Here is a 17,361-nt window from a genome sequence, read left to right as displayed (position 1 = left end):
CAACTACAATGATTCCTGGAAAAAGAATAAAGCGATAACTTATTGCAACATTTTTCACATCTTGATTTTGTGACTAGTGATTCCAGAGATAGAATTTTTTCCTGTTGAAATTAACAAAGATATTCCAAGCAAGCAAGCGAGGATAATGTTTGTTCAAAAAAACTACAATAAATTACCCAACGACATCCAGTCAAAATCCACTAAAACTCATTAAAGGACTAGAAAAGAGAGCAGGGAGAATTCTGGAAAGGATTCCAGTAAAAAATTCTGAAAAGTATTGGAAGGTGGGGTACGTGTAGGTAATCCCTCAGGCAGAAGAGAACATCATATTGGTGGGCCTTTAGGAGAACCGTGAAGGGAACAGAAGTACAAGTGAGGTTCAAAAGAAAATCAACTATCACCATTTCTGATGACTACTTCACAACCTTTGTAAATCTCTGCCTACTTTCAGGACACATAAAAACCTCACTAAACCCCCAGTTTTTATCACAAAAACAACACTTTTTGGTTTTCTTTTTTCTTTTTTTTGGTAATTCAAGTATACAATGGTATTATGATACTGACTATATTTTTGCAAGCTGTACATCCTTTCTCCTTGAGATTTTGACATATTTCCCAAGTTACTGGAAGGGTCTTTACCAATAACTTCATAAAGTTTCTAAGAGCACGTGGGGATCTTCATAATAAGCCCTCTTTCTGGCTTTCGTTAGACAAGTGGTCCTCAACTGGGGGCAATTCTGGACAGGGACATTTGGAAAGTCTGGAGACATTTTGATGGTCACATTTGAGGGGTACTGGCATCTAGTAGATATGATGTCAATTAAGCACACACAAAAAATCTTGTCCCTTTGGGTTGGGATTTCATACCAGCAAAGCAGCTCCCTTGCTGAGATTTGAAAGCCTTCAACACAAGGATTTGTATTAAAAACAAAAAACAAAACAAAACAAAAAACCACACACACACACAAAACAAAAAAAACCTCAAACACAAAGTCATGGCTTAGCATCAAGTATGAGGGCACTGACTGAAATCAGCTGAGCAAAGGCAATTCCTTTACCTCCAGAAAGAAAGAAGATCCAACTCTAGCAGGAATGAGCTTTGCCACAGAGGGAAGTTCCAAAGAGTGAGCTTGACTCTTAACCTGCAAGGGCACAGGCAGGGTCACTAGCAGAATTATAAAAATCAAGGTATCATGCACCACCCTAGACATCCTGAATTGCCAGAATCTCTGGGAGTGGGATCCTGGTGCAGAAGTATTCAAACTCTTCCCTGATGAGAAAAGGCACACTCCCAAATGGGAGACACTGCTCTAGAACAGCCGTTCAACTAGGGGTGATTCTGCTCCTCAGGGGACATTTGGCAATGTCTGAGACATTTCTGATTGTCAAAACTGGAGGGGCACTACTGGCATCCAGTGGGTGAAGACTAAACATCCCACAACAAAGAACTGTCCCGTTGAAAATGTTAAGAGTGCTGAGGTGAAGAAATTCTGCTTTCAAGGGAGGCCAGGGTGGAGGCAAGGGGTGGGGGGGGAGATAAGCCAGGAGGCTGTTCACTTCTGAAGGAGCATCTCAGGAATAGAAGGAAGCCACTGACAGCTCTGATGAGATGTTCTCCACAATTCCTTCTGTGTCTCAGTCTAGGAAAAAAACAGGACAGAGGCATAACCAATAGAATGACTCTAACAGAACTTACAATAAAAGTTTGTTTACTGCAGAAAACAGGTTAAGAGGTCCAACTAAATGCGAACCTCTCCTTTGTCCTGTTTAATACAGAACTTCTTTATGGTTATAAATATGTCCTAAACACTGATTTGACAGTGAACACCTGGAGGTGCTCAGCTTTCCAAACTAAACAGCTGTGCCAGCTAGGCAAGTCTAAGATGCAAAATAGATGCATCTAGCTACACAAAAAGGGGTGGGCGCCTCGGGGGCTCAGAAGGTCGACTCTTGAATTTGGCTCAGGTCATGATCCCAGGGTCATGGGACTGAGCCCCAAGGTGCGGTCCGTGCTGAGCATGGAGCCTGCTAAAGATTTTCTCTCTCTCTCCCTCTGCCCCTCTCCCCTGCTTGCATGCTCTCTCTCTAGAATAAATAAACTTTATTTCTACCTGCTCGTATCCTCATCTTTTCCAGTTTCTATTAAAAAAAAAAAAAATCCTTTCTAGAATTCCAGTGCTCGTGTTCTCCCTCCAGAGCCAAGTTCCTTAAAAAAAGAAAAGGAAAAAAAAAAAAAAAAAGGCATCACTTCACCTTCGTGTTTCTAAGGTCTCCATGTCTTTATTAACCACTCAAGTCACATTTCTGCCCCCCTCACACCACTAATATAGCTCTCAGGTCACCAATGGCTCTCTACATGCCAAGTCAAAAGGGCGTTTTCTCAATTACTACCTTAACTGACCTCTCCACAGAAGTTCCTGTTGCCAGCCATTTCCTCCCTCAAGTGCTCTCAAACCTTAGCATAATTCTCTTATCTTAGAGACCATACCCCTGAATGCTGGTATTCATCACAGTTGTCCTTGATCTTCTCATTCCCTCCCTGGCTTTAACTACCAGCTATTAGTGATTTCCAAATCTCTTCTCCAGTCTAAAACCCTCCAGAACTCCAGACCCATCCACCTATCTATATACCAGACACTCTGGCAGAAATTTCCTTCTGTTCCCTATATGTAATGTGCCCATAACTGACTTATTATTCCTGCCCTCCCACCCCCGCAACCCATTTCTCCTACTGTATTCTGTTTTGTAATTAATGGAAACACCAGTTCTCCATATTTAAAACCCCTCCTTTTTCATCACCACTAATGAACCAATCACTAAATCCTCGATTCTACTCCCTGTATAGTTCCCACATTCATCATCTCCTTTTTAGCTCTACATTAATGGTAGTCAAGGCTCTCAACATCTGTCCCGTGGACCATCACAAAGATAAATTTAATCTCTATACTGCCAGTTCTCCTTCTCCTCTCTGATTCATCCTCAACTCGCCCCACAAATTATTTTTCTGAAACAAATCAGCTAATGTTACTTGTCTATTTAAAGCAACTTCCTTGAATCCCCATGTCCTGCTGTGGAACAATTTAGCAAGGTGGTTAAGAAGGCAAATGGACTTGGAAAAAGCTAAATACAAACACTGATTGTTTGTGAATCTTCCACTACTGTATAGTCATGAGACAGTACTTAATCTAAGCCTCTGAGTTTTCATCATTTTATAAAATGGGGATAATTGTGTCTTTCCAACACTGCTGTGAAGGGATTACGAGATGATGAATGTAAAACATTTGTCCCAATACCCAAATTTAAGACTTGGTAATTTTAATAAGACGAAGTTCAAATTACTTAGCTTCCCATTATGACCTGGTCACTGCCTACCTGTTCAGTCTCATTTCCTATTCCTTCCTCACGTTCTTCACTGCCATCCCATTTTACGTCTTTTTGCTTTTGTACAAATAATTGTCTCTGCCCACCATGGGGAAAAGCCCCCATGCTCTTCCAATCAGTGAACTCCTTATTCCAGCCTTGATGTTTGTCCTTTGAACCCTAAACACAACTCTGATCACTTTGCATTATATTTATTTCCATGTCTCTTCACACTAAATTGTTCCTTGTGTTAAAAAGAAAACCACAGGCCCAAAATGGTGTCACTTAGGTTAGGGCCCCAAGTGAGCAAACCAAGACTTGACATCTAAGCTAACTGCAGTTTCAAATCCCTTGGAAATGTGACTTTACCCAGCCAACATGGAATTTCCTGGTCAGTGCTAGAACATTTACTGATAAACCCCATTCCCCCTTAGAATGACCTTGCCTAAAAAACCGGCAATGCCTAAAAAAAAATAATTTCCTTTACTTCACTCTCTACCTTGAAAAGCCTTTCCTTTCCTGTAGCCCTTTAGGAGCTCCTCTCTACTTGTCAGATGGGATGCTGCCTGATTCATGATTTAATTACAGCAATTAGATGTTCAAAATTTACTCGTTTGAATTTTTTGTTATTTAACACTTGAAAGCAGAGATAAGTGGAGAAAATATCAGAACAACAGACATGGAAATTCACCTCAGAGTCATGGAACCTGATCAGTATCGTCTGAACAAATTTATACAAAGGAACTGATCATTCTGTTCTCAAACTAATTTAACTAATGGTTGGTTTATTTTACCATTTATTCTTCTTATTTTTAAAAATACATCAACCTAAGGAGGGTTTAGGTGAGTAGATTAGGAACCTCTCATTTAGAGAATCTCTGTGGTGTTGCTAGGTAGCTTGTTAGAGGAACAGGGATTAAAACTGGATCTTGAAAATTGTTTTGGTTCAAAGCAGAAAGAGCCTAACATGGACACTCTTTGGTATGCGACTTGGACTAAGTGAACTTTAGTCAAACTTCAACGTAGCAAAGTTGAATTTAGGTTAAAGGATGTTGTTCCTTAGAGAGAAATTGTGATAAACCCTGAACACACGATTTCATTAAGGGAGAAATGCCCATAGAGGATTCCACCATGGAAACAACCAGATGAGCAACCTGAAAAAGTCAGAATAGTTAAGCATCCGGGAGTAGTTTCTATTATCAAGCGATGACTAAATACTTTAAATATACTCGCGAATACCAAGGCTATACGAGCTCTTAAATAGGAAAACCTGTGACCAGCAAGGTTGGTGGTCTTAGGAACACTAGGCAGGAGATTTTTGTAGCAAATGGTGATTACAAACACCCCATTATCGGGTCAATAAATCAAGTCATATAACTCTGAAATCCTACATGCTATGTTTATCGCATACAAGTCCACACTTTATTAGAAAAAGACGTTTCGAAGGGGGGCGGGGAATCAACTCAACATACTAAAAAATTAGGAATTTTGTCAAAAGGGCAGTGAAATCTAGACTTCGCTAGCACCGATGGTGTTCTGGACACTGCTGTGACACCTGCGAAACAAGCCCCAACAGGGTCGACCTCGCTTTGCTCGGCCCCGCGGAGCCAAGGAAAAGACGTCTTATGGGAGTCGATCCTGGGGGAGCTGCCGGCGGTGCTGTCAATCTGCGAAACCCCAGAGGCTCAGAAAAAGAGGTTTGCGCAAGGGCAAGAGGAAAAGGGCCGCGCGAGGGTGTCACGGACGGGAGCGGCGGTGAGGCTGTCACAGGGCGGCCTCCCCCCTCCCGGCCTCGGGCCCCAGTCACTCACAAGCGGGGCCCGCGCCCCCTCGGGCTCCTCCCGCCTCGGGGACTTCAGCCTCGGGGCGAGGAGGGTAAGCCGCCAACCTCCTACTTCCGGGCGCGCAACCCGGAAGCAACTCCGATGCCACAGGCGAGGCCGCGCGTGCTAGGGTGGCTCCTTCCTCACGCCTCGCGCTTGCGTCAGAAACAGAACCCGCGACTTGGCCACGCGCGCGCGCGCGCGAAGTCCCGCGAGCTCTGGAGAGTGCGGGTTCCTGCTCCCCCTGGCGTCAGGTTCCTCCTGCTCGTACCCTTTCAGGCCTTACCAGGGTCTGTCCTCTTCCGCGCTCGCGCGGATTTAGCAGCTGAACTGATTCATCCAACGGCCTTTGATTGCCCCCCCCCCCTACTCCGTGCCAGGCAGCGTGTTAGGCATTAAGGAGTGGGAAGGACAGGTAATGGAGGGCAGGCCCTCACCTGTGGGAGCTTAGTTTTAATGAGAGAAAGACAACAAACATTTGGTTTCCAACTTTCCGGGCTAGCGGAGCAAGGACAGCAGGTGCAGAGCATGCGTTCTCCTCTTCAACCTCTGTCCCAGGGTAACCCCTGGCTTTATAAGGCATTTGCATTACAGGTTCTGCGCCCCCTGGTGGGGAGTGACGCCATGACAGTTCCAGCAGGAACCTTGTAGGGTCAAAGTTCTCCTCCACAGGTAGGAGGCGTCTCCCCAAAGATGTGAGGCAGCTTCCATTAGAGACCGCCTCCTGCATGGCTCAAGACCCTACTTACTTAGAAAAAACTGTATCCTCGGTGACTCCTCAACCCCCGTCTCCTCCATTATGACCGTGTACTGGTGGTTTAATAAACCACTTCTTGCTTTGTACCTCCCTGCTGTCGTTATTCGAGCGCGGATCCTCCTATAAATCTTTCGAGGGGAATCCAAGAACTGAGACTTCCACTGACACCATGCAAGCTTACCCCAGTAACATCTTTTGGTGCCGCGACTCCGACCGCCCAAGGTAAGACAGTCCTCACCCCGTTGAGGCTAGAGGATCCCTATCTGATTTACTTTCTCGGAGATCAGCTCTCACTCTGCAATTTGGCCACTACTGTTACTGTCTATAGTTCTTCCTCTCCTAAACCACTTCTGCCATCACTCTCACAAAGTCTGTGCCCCTCAAACCCCGAGGATGTGCTGTATATATGTGAAAGCCTCTACATCTGCTGGGCCGGTCCATTTTCATACTCATTCAATCTCCTGGATGATTCATCTAACCAGTAGTTCTCCCTCTGTGTTGTTGCCTCAAATCACACCTTCTTACGTGTTTCCCTCCCCTTCCCTTTCCGGAAAGATGGTCTCAATCAGCCTCTGATACTTAAATCCAAGTTGGGTACATGATAATCACAGTCTCCAGCGGGAGTTTATTTCTAAGAGGGTAAGGGCAAATCTTTGTGTCTATTCCAACTCCTCGAGTTAATACTTTTGAGAGGAAATCTACTCCTGAAAACATTGTTGCACTATATGCTAACTAATTTGGATGTAAATTAAAAAAAAAACAACAAAACTGAGAGGAGCCTGGGATGAAATCTGGAAATGGAACCACATAGATGTTGAAGGCTGGGGCATACATCCTGGCACTCAGGGACTCGTTAGGGGTTATAAAATATACCAGATCCCTCCCTCATGGGCACCTCAATTTGGGGGAGGCAAGTAAAGAAAGGACAGGCTGCAATAATACTAATTTGGGCTGTGCGCCTCCCCTGAGGGGACATCCTTGAAGGGTCATTCTTCAAAGGAGGTAGAAAGGCCACCTCTCCTCTTGATACACAACATTCCAAGGGGACACTCTTGGAATACTGTGTCTACTTCTTCCCCTTCTCTTTGCTATTCCCTTACATATGGGAAACCCGATGGCAGTTCCCGGGGTTCACCACTGGGATGCATCCTCACTAACTGGGATAAGTTTGACCCCCAACCTTTAAAGAGGAAAAGGCTCATCTTTTTCTGCAATACAGCATGGCCCCAATATAAACTAAGAGATGGGGCAACAGGGCCCTACAATTGGACACTGGATTATAACACCATCTTAAACTAGACCTATTTTGTATAAACCAGACAAAGTGGTCTCAGTTCCCTTAGGTCCAAGCCTTTATGTTAAACAGACCTCACACTTTTCAAAACCTGCAAAATTCAGCTGTCCACTTTAGATTTCCTCACAGGCCTAAGTCCTAAGTCCCCTCCCCCACCACCAGAGGAGGCTTCCCCAAGCCCCACCAAATCCTACCATAGCCCAAAACAATGATCCATTGCCCCATATCCAAGACCACCAACACTGTCAAGTCCTAACAAGCCCCTTCCAATTCTGTGTCTCCTCCAGGAAATAGTTGAGCCAACCAGAACCACCATGTGGGTCCAAACTCCCTTCTTTATGAGTGATCTCCACCAAATCCAGAAGGACTTGGGAGATTTTTCCTAGGACCTTGACAGTTACATGTCAGGACTTCAGGGTTTTATACTAACTTTTGATTTGTCCTGGAAGGACATAGTGCTCATTCTCAATCAGACTCTCTCCAAGGCAGACTGAGATAGAATTGGGGAGCCCACCATCTAATCTGGGGATAAACTTCATAGTTCCAGTGCAAGGTATCTGCAGATAACAGATCCTCATGGCAGATAACATGGCAGTTCCAATAACAGATCCTCATTGGAACTATGACACTGCACAAGAGCAATGGTCCCAAGACCATCTTATAATCTGTCTAACAAATGGAATGTCAAGATGCCAGTCAAAGCCAATTAATTATATAACAAGCTGGCTTTCATAAACCAGGAAAAGGAAGAAAACCCCACAACCTTTATGGAAAGACTGAGAGAGACTTCAGCTAAACATACTCTTGATCCCAGATGAGAGGCTGGTCTTACAGTTCTTAATGGTCGACTCATCACTCAGGCCACCCCAGATATTAGGAGGAAGCTCCAAAAATTATCCCTAGGGCCAGACATCCCAAGCTCTGAACTCCTTAAGGTGGTCAATTTTGTGTTCTATGGCCAGGACCAGGAGAAGGAAAAAAAAGGGAAAAGGAAAAACGTAAGGATCAGAGACAGGCTCAACTCCTGGTGGCCTTGCAATGCCAGCCATCACCCCAGGGTCGCCCCCTCAAAAGGGAGACACCAAAAGGAGCCTGCTACCATTTCAAAAAGGAGGGACACTGGAGAGATGTCTGTTCCTTAAGCTCCCTAATATGGCCTGTCCTAATGTCCTCAAACAGGACACTGAGAGACTGCCCCATTAATGGGACAACCAGGGGTTCAGCATCCCTTCAAGCTGTCACCACCATGGATTGAGGCAACCTATGGCACCAATAGGCTCCTCCACTCACTGTTTCCCTCATTGTGACAGAGCCCAGGGTGACCCCTTGACATGGCAGGTAGAACAATTTTCTCTTGGACATGGGAACCACTTACTCTGTCTTATCCTCCTTTACGGTAAGCTTTCCTTCAACTCCTGTCTGGTTATGGGAGTGAAGAGCCTACCAACAAAGCTAACCTAACATTCATATATTCTTGGGACTCAGTGCCTTTGAGAGGCTCTATGGGAAAAACAGGTCCTACTAAAGCCAGACCACTCAAACCCAACATCCCTGGTCCAACCAGGAGATAAGGTCCTAATTAAAACCTGGATAGATTGAGCTCCTGGATCCCAACAAACGCCTTTATGGAAGGGACCCTATACTGTTCTTTTATCCATCCCTACAACCATCAAGGTCCCAGGAATCTCCAGCTGGATCCATCTCTCCCGAGCCGAGCCTGCTGTGACCTCTAACAAAGAGGACAACCCTGATACCTCTGAGTATACCGGTGAGCCACTGGAAGACCTCAAACTGCTCTTCAAAAAGGGGCCATCTCAGATAAATCCTAAAGTCCTCTATTCTGTTATGTCCAATACCTTAGTGTAGTCCTGCAGGGGGACTTCCAAGACTATACCCTTAAAGAAATCCATAGGTATGGTACCTCTTTGATCACAAGCCACTTCTGCCTCATGCTGCCCCGTAGCCCCCCTCACTTAATACTGCTCAATGCTATCTCAACAACACCAATTCTAATTCCTCTTGCTGGATATGTGTGGGACCCCACTTAGCCATTGTAACTCCCACACCTGCTTCATTGTGGGCCACCACCAATAACCCCATTAGTTTCACCTATACCCGTCTCTGGATACCAACATGGACCTCCCAGCCCCACGTAAGTGCAAGAAACTTCCAAAGAAAGGTCATGGAACACAGCACAAAAATCCTAAATGCTCAGGGGCCCCGCCCAACACCTGCTATTTGGGGACTGTTATATACTCAACTTAAACTCTCTAATATGACCTTCCCAATCTGTGTTAGTACTAACCCAACATCTGGGACCCCAGTGGGTTTTATTCCCTTGTCTCCCTGCCTTTATAATTTCAACCTAACTTCGGCAGGTGAGTCATTCTTTTGGGAAAGTGTTTCTGATTGCTACTTTAACACTGTTAAAGAGGAGCTTTTGATAAGGATCCCAGAACATATGTTCCAGGAGTTTTTCCAACAGGGGACAAGGCTGTTAATAAGGTGTATTGAAGAAGAAGGAGGTTATCTGGGCTGACGGGTGGCCCTGACAATATTGAGACATGGAGGACCAAGGACGGGGGGTGATGGTGACCTTTGGGGGAAGGTTAAGAGTGGGTCTTTTAAGGGGCACCTAGGTGGCTCAGTTGATTAAGCGTCTCACTTCTGCTCAAGTCATGATCTCATGGTTCCTGGGCTCAAGACCCACATCAGGCTCTGTGCTGACAGCTCAGAGCCTGGAGCCTGACTCGATTCTGTGTCTCCCTCTCTCTCTGCCCCTCCCCTGCTCACACACACTCTCTCTCTCTCTCTCTCAAAAACAAACTTAAAAAAAAATTAAAAGAGTGGGTCTTTTAACGGTGTTAAAGTAGCAACGCAACTCTACAACATCTAGTCATGACCTCTTTGCCCACCTTCATATTGGCTTTGGTCCTCTTTAGGGCCACTGCTGGCCCTAGGGGAGCCCCTTTTGAAAGTGCCTTTATTTTCTGTTCTAACCAAGGTTCACCTGTGTCCTCAGAAGGGACTCTATTTTTGGAACTCAAGCATATGTGACCCTTTCAGATGGATGGAAGGGCACTTGTTCTTTGGCCTGGTTAGTTCCAGATGTATCCCTCATAGGAGTTACTCAAAGAGTTTCCCTCTCTATGATAACTGAAACACCCATATCCAAGCAGGAGGTCCTTACACTCCTCTTGCTAGGGGCTCTCCTAGGAAGCAGCCTTATGACTGGCCACAGGGATCACGAGGACTGTCCTCCACTCTCTCAAGAATTAGGCAAATCCATTCAAGAAACTATGTAAGTCTTGGCAACCTTAGGCCACCAACTCAACTCACTGGCAGGTAGGACAATTAATTTTCTTTTAGACACGGGAGCCACCTACTCTGTCTTAACCTCCTTTACAGGTAAGCTTTCCTTCAACTCCAGTCTGGTTGTCCTGGTGGTCACTCTCAGGGGTAGTCCTCCAAAATCGAAGGGCATTAGATAGCTCACTTTAGCCCAAAGGGGCACATTAGTCCAGGAAGAATGTTGCTTTTATGTCCATCAGTCAGGTTATTCAAGAAAGTATCAAAAGACCTCAAACGCAAGCCCATCGTCTCCTATCAGCAAGCACATCCACCATCTCCCTATCCTGGGGTCTTATGTCATGGATACTTCCCTTCATGGGACCTTTCCTTTGCGTGATCCTTTTGCTTTTTGAACCATGTCTTCTTAATCTTATAACTAAGTTCATCTCCTCTTGTGGTAGACAAGACCAACTTCACCTCTTACTGCAACAAGGATATCAGCCCCTTTCAAGAAAACATCAAGACTACTATAGCCCCTGGACTGGAGTGGTCAAACCTTCTGAGACCAGGACACAAGCCCTACTCCACCCTATAACCTCATACCACCTCCTCATGGCCCAGACAGATATCAAAGAGTGAAACTCTAATGAAAACACTGCCTGTTCAGTAGGAAGCAGCTACAGAAGCTTGACTTTGGTCCTCAACCTGAAAGATTTCAGAGCCCCAAGTCCTTGAAGGGGAAATAACAGAGTAGGCACTTGGTTAGCTATGAGCTGGAGGCAGGGAAGGCCATAAACAGGTTACATTTAGAGACCTGAGGGCAAAAGGTTCCCAACTTTCCAGGGCTCTAAGACCCAGAGCAGCAGGTACAAGGCTTGCGCTTCTCTCTAACTCTTCTGCCCCAGAGTAACCCTAGACTTCATTACAATTCATTTGCATTAGTTTGCCATCCCCGTTGGGAAACGGACATGACAGTTTCCCGAGACAGTTTCGACAGGAACCTTGCAGGGTCAAAGTTCCCCCTACCGGTAGGAGTGAAAAAACAACTGTAGCCTCGGGGCAGTCGCCAACTCCAGGCCTGCCCACTCCATCCTGAAAGTGTACTGCCCTTTAAAAAACTGCTTTGTGCTTGCTACCTTCCTTCTCACGGTCTTTATGCCAGTGCGCATCCTCGTGTAAATCTTTTGTGGGGAATTCAAGAACCGAGACTTCCACTGACACAAGGCAAGCTTCCACGGGTAACAATTAATAAAAGGTGTTTCGAAGGGGGGCCAGGAATCTACTCCATATACCAAAAGATGAAGAATGTTGTCAAAAGAGCAGTGAAATCTAGACTTCGCTAGCACCCATGGTGTTCTGGACACTGCTGTGACACCTGCGAAACAAGCCCCAACAGGGTCGACCTCGCTTTGCTCGGCCCCGCGGAGCCAAGGAAAAGACGTCTTATGGGAGTCGATCCTGGGGGAGCTGCCGGCGGTGCTGTCAATCTGCGAAACCCCAGAGGTTCAGAAAAGAGGTTTGCGCAAGGGCAAGAGGAAAAGGGCCGCGCGAGGGTGTCACGGACGGGAGCGGCGGTGAGGCTGTCACAGGGCGGCCTCCCCCCTCCCGGCCTCGGGCCCCAGTCACTCACATGCGGGGCCCGCGCCCCCTCGGGCTCCTCCCGCCTCGGGGACTTCAGCCTCCGGGCGAGGAGGGTAAGCCGCCAACTTCCTGCTTCCGGGCGCGCAACCCGGAAGCAACTCCCACGCCACAGGCGAGGCCGCGCGTTCTAGGGCAGCTCCTTCCTCACGCCTCGCGCTTGCGTCAGAAACAGAACCCGCGACTTGGCCGCGCGCACGCGCGCGCGCGAAGTCCCGCGATATCTGGAGAGTGCGGGTTCCTGCTCCCCCTGGCGTCAGGTTCTTCCTGCTCGGCCCACTTGAGTCTTTATCGGGGTCTGTTCTCTTCCGCGCTCGCGCGGATTCAGCAGCTGAACTGATTCATCCAACAGCCTTTGATTGGGCCCCCCCTTACTCCGTGCCAGGCAGCGTGTTAGGCATTAAGGAGTGGGAAGGATAGGTAACGGAGGGCAGGCCCTTACCTCTGGGAGCTCTTAGTCTAAAAGAAAGACAAGCAAACAAATCATACAAATAAACACACAGCCCACTCATAAATATTTATTGGAGCTTACTCTGTGCGAGACATTGCCAAACCCTTTATGTTTGTGAAACCAATTCAACAACCCTATCATATAAATAGTCCCTATAGGGGCCAAAAGGCAGGCCACCCAAAGACGGACACTTTGGCATGATGATTATTTTGAATTAAAAGCAACCAAGAGGCACCTGGCTGGTTCAGTTGATAAAGCTTGCAACTCTTGATCTCAGGGTGGTGAGTACAAGCCCCACATTGGGCGTGAAGTCTACTTTAAAAAAATAAAAGCAATAAAAACACAGCAGATTTAGGAAAAGCTCTCTACCCACCCCCTCAACTGCCTGCCTATACCAGAAAGAACTATTAATAGAGATCCCTCTTTACCTAAGAAATTTATAGGGCGATCTTTGTTTTCCAAACATCTGTCGCCTTACTACTAATAGAACAAGGCCTTCCTCTCCTTTGTATTCCCAAGTTCTGCCCCTCTCCTTAGCTCAGGATGTCTCATGTCGGCTATCTTTGGAATTTCGTGTGTGTGTGTGTGTGTGTGTGTGTGTATGCGTGTGCATTCTCCACATTTATGAAACTAAATTTGATTTTCTCTTGTTATTCTGTCTCATGTCAGTTTGGTTCTTTGTCCAGCTGGAAGGACCTTGAAATGCAGACGAAATTCTTCCTCCCTGAAAATTTATCTTCATACCAACCAAACTGAGGTTTATGGAAAGTTTAACTTGCTCAAGATTACACAAAGAGTAGTGGGGTCACAATTAGAACCCAGGCTACTTATTTTGCCCAGTCCTTAGTGCCAAGATCCTAACTTTTCTGCTAGAGACCTGCCATCAAAATGCTACTGGGTTCATACTAATAAAGCTAACTACAAAGGCAGTGTGATACTGATGCAGGGATAGGCAAACCAATTGTGCAGAATAAAGAGACCAAAATGAGAACCACACATATATATACACTTGCTTTATGACAAAGAGGTACAACTGAGGACTGAGGAAAGGATAATGCTATCAATAAATAGTTCTGGGTCGGTTATATATACATATAGGAAAAAATGAAACTTAACTCCAACCTCACACCATACACCAAAATAAATTCTATGTGTATTATAGCTCTATATGAAAAAAAATTGAAACAATAAAACTTTAGAGTAGCTCTGTCCAATACCATTGCCATGCAAGTGACTAGTGAGTACTTAAATGTGGCTAGTCAGAATTGAGATGTTCTGTAAAAGATAAATTGATACAGTTTACCACACTAAAATTAGAAACCGGAGCACCTGAGTGGCTCACTTGGCTAAGCATCCAACTTTGGCTCATGTCATGATCTCTTGGCTTGTGAGTTCAAGCCCCATGTCAGGCTCTCTGCTGTCAGCATGGAGCCCACTTCAGTTCCTATCTCCCTCTCTTTCTGCCCCTACCCAGCTCATGCTTTCTCTCTGTCTCAAAAATAAATAAAAACATCAAAAAAATTAAATTAGAAACCACCTCTCATCATCAAAAGATACAAGGTACTGGGGCCTGGGTGGCTCAGTCTGTTGAGCGTCCAACTTCAGCTCAAGTCATGATCTCGCGGTCTGTGAGTTTGAGCCCTGCATCAGGCTCTGTGCTGACAGCTCAGAGCCTGGAGCCTGCTTCAGATTCTGTCTCCTTCTCTTTCTGCCCCTCCCCCACTTATGCTCTGTCTCTCTCTGTCAAAAATAAATAAACATTAAAAAAAAAAAAAAGACACAAGGCAGGGCTTGATCTCATGACTGTGAGATCTTGACTTGAGCCAAAATCAACAGTCACTCAACCAACTGAGCCACCCAAGTGCCCCAGAAGAAACAATCTTTAAAAATTTTTTTAAATTTATTTTTGAGACAGAGAGAGACAGAGCATGAACGGGGGAGGGTCAGAGAGAGGGAGACACAGAATCTGAAACAGGCTCCAGGCTCTGAGCTGTCAGCACAGAGCCCGACGCAGGGCTCGAACTCACGGGCCGCGAGATCGTGACCTGAGCTGAAGTCAGCCGCTCAACTGACTGAGCCACCCAGGCGCCCCTAAACAATCTTTAAAGATCAGTTTAGGCCAGAAAGAACTTGAATGCTAACACTTTGACCTGTGGGCAGTGGCGAGCCACTGAAGGTTTTTGAGTGGGGTTGTGATGGGATCAGAGTTCTGTTATGGCCATATAAATCCCGTGGGATGGACGAAGGCTAGATTGGAGGAGGAAAAATTAACTTTGGAAAGTTCAAGGGAAAAATAACTTTGATGGTCTAGGTAAAAGGAATGGAAGAACGAGAATCTGCTCAAGGAAAATTTCCCAGGTACAACAAATCAGGTTGTAGAAAGGTTCAGGGGAGGAAGGCAGGGGAAAGGCTTGGGCTCCAGCCCACACTAAATCCTGTGGGCCCTGCAGCTTGTCGCCTCCTCCTGTTGGTCACTCAGAGCCCTCCACTCTAAAACCTGGCTGGTGGGAGAAGAGCTCATGAATGTGAAAGTGCTTGGCAATCTGGAATGTGTGTGGGGATGTAGCTGAAAGAGGGTGAGGAATCAAAAGATGTGTGATGACTAGGACAACAGTGACTGGGGCACAGGAGGAGGAACGGTTTGGGGGAGAGGATAGGGATGGAAATGATGGATAAACATACTCATTTCTTTAGTCTGGGCTTCTGTTGGCATTTAGAAAAACCCTTGAGAAGGTTTCCAGGTAGTAACACTCTGTGCCACAGAATTAATTGCTTGTGGTGACTTAGCTCCGCCCAGCCACTGGAGGCTCTCTCTGTTCAGGTTCTGGCCTGGACCAGGCCCTGTGGGAATGCCGAACTGAACCGAACTTGGATGTGGTCCCTAATGTGGGCTCTTATCAATCCACTTGGAGAGAAGAGAATGTGTACAAGCGGCTAGACAACAATGAAAGGTGGCAGAGGACTAAAGACCAAGAAGGGAGAAAGGGAGAGAACCTACTCGCAGACAGGAAGAGAGGATTTCTGAAGAAGTTGGGACCCAGGCATGGGCAAGGTTTGGGAAGTATTGCAAGGAAAGGGAATGGCCTGAGCAAAGGCCCAGAAAGTGGAAATGTTGGTGGCACATTTAAGGCATGGATGAAATGGTAGGAAATCAGGCTGGGGAAGTCAGGGTGAAGGCCCTTCAAGCCCAGGCCAAGTGGTTTGGGACTTTATTTTATTTAGTTAGTTTTTATAAATTATTTTTTAAATGTTTATTTACTTATTTATTATTTATTTTGAGAGAGAGCACACAGGGAAGGGGCAGAGAGAGAGAGAGAGAGAGAGAGAGAGAGAGAGAGAATCCCAAGCAGGCTCTGTGCTGACAGCATAGACGGGGGGGGGGGGGGGGGTGGCGCTTGATCCCATGAACCCTGAGATCATGACCTGAGCTTGAAATCAAGCTTAACCAACTCAGTCCCCAGGCACCCTGGGGACTTTAACAGGCCAAGGGAAACCATTTCACATTTCTTGGCAAAGTGACATACAAGATATCTTGGGAGGAAAGCTTTGGCTGGTGTGTGTGTAGGATGCATTAGTGGGGAAAAGCCAAAAGGCAGGGAACCCCACAAGGGGGCTTCTAAAATAAGCCTGGTGTTAAAATAAGCCTGGTAATTTGGGAAAAAAGAATTGATAAGTCTTGATGATGTATCACTTACAGGGAGCAGAGAGAAAGAGGATGATCTTCAAGTTTCTAGCCCCCAAAATGATGTTTCTGTAAGAGTTTATAATTTTGTTTTTAATAAAGCACATTTATTAAGAAGACAAATTAAGCTTAACAGAATAGGTGAAGTAAATACAAGACACTCAGAGTAATTTAAGGTGGACTATTAGTTATACTCAGAAATCTCTGTTAATTCCTCCCTGAAGTCACCCAATGTTCTCTTGGGGACAAAAGGCCAACAAATACAGAGTCTCTTGGGGAAGGATTTTGGAATGAGACAAAAAGACACTGACTTATTCTTGTGTAAAACTCCAATGCATCCTCACTGTGCCCTAAGGCACCCAAAATAGATAGTAAGGAACTACATAAGATCCAGAGAAAGGTAACTCAAATAGCAATAGACAGAATGGACCAATGATAAAGACTTTTCTGTCCAGCTCAAGGGTCATAAAGAGGACATGAACACGAGACTGCAGAAAGTGTAAAATTTATTATACCTTACCTTAGCCCAGCACTCATCAGCGTAAAATGTAGTTCTCTGCCCATTATTAATTCAACAAAACCTGAACACCCTATTCTCAGTACTCTGCGAGAAAGGCACAGAAATGAAGGAGATGCCCAGCCTGCTCACTGTCTAGTTGATCTCTACAACACCGTATAGCCTTATTCCTACCTGACAATTAAGGGAACTAGGATTGAACTAACTATACGCAGACACTCACAGCTGTGATACTGAACAAGTCACTTAATCTTTGTAAGGCTCAGTTTCCTTAAAGTAAAAAGGGTATAGTAACATCAACTTCATGGAGTTTTGAAGATTAAGTGGATCACTGAAATAGTAATTAGTAAAAATGTATCATACACAAAAAATAGTTTGCAAACTGGAAGCACTCAAACCGAACATGGAATGAGGTTCGGAGGTATATCGTTATGAAGCAGCTTATCCGGTGAGGAGATAGTGTGGCTTTTTACTCTTCAGATATTTTATAATATTAGAATTTCCTAGGGATAGGGATGGGTTAAAAGTAGTTACTTCATGGGGCGCCT

At 45.6% G+C, this 17,361-nt stretch overlaps 1 protein-coding gene across 4 annotated transcripts in view; it reads right to left on the bottom strand.

Moving 5' to 3' along the window:
• Window positions 1-12,276, bottom strand: part of CB2H6orf89 (chromosome B2 C6orf89 homolog) — a 39,614-nt gene extending 27,338 nt beyond the window's left edge. The window contains exons 1-2 of one of the 4 annotated variants that reach the window (XM_042986229.1): window positions 1,558-1,612; window positions 1,059-1,142 (exon numbers count right to left, since the gene is read on the bottom strand). In XM_042986229.1, the coding sequence (XP_042842163.1) occupies window positions 1,059-1,142; window positions 1,558-1,571 (98 nt within the window). In that variant the 5' untranslated portion in view covers window positions 1,572-1,612. Of the gene's footprint in view, window positions 1-1,058; window positions 1,143-1,557; window positions 1,613-5,171; window positions 5,398-12,155 lie in introns of those variants that run through there. The other 3 variants (XM_007085248.3, XM_042986231.1, XM_042986230.1) reach the window with 3 other exon arrangements.
• Window positions 12,277-17,361: the final 5,085 nt, after the last annotated feature.

This window comes from Panthera tigris, chromosome B2 (genome assembly GCF_018350195.1).
Source record: "Panthera tigris isolate Pti1 chromosome B2, P.tigris_Pti1_mat1.1, whole genome shotgun sequence".
In the NCBI taxonomy this organism is placed as follows: Eukaryota; Metazoa; Chordata; class Mammalia; order Carnivora; family Felidae; genus Panthera; species Panthera tigris.
This window is presented reverse-complemented; position numbering and strand designations above follow the sequence as displayed.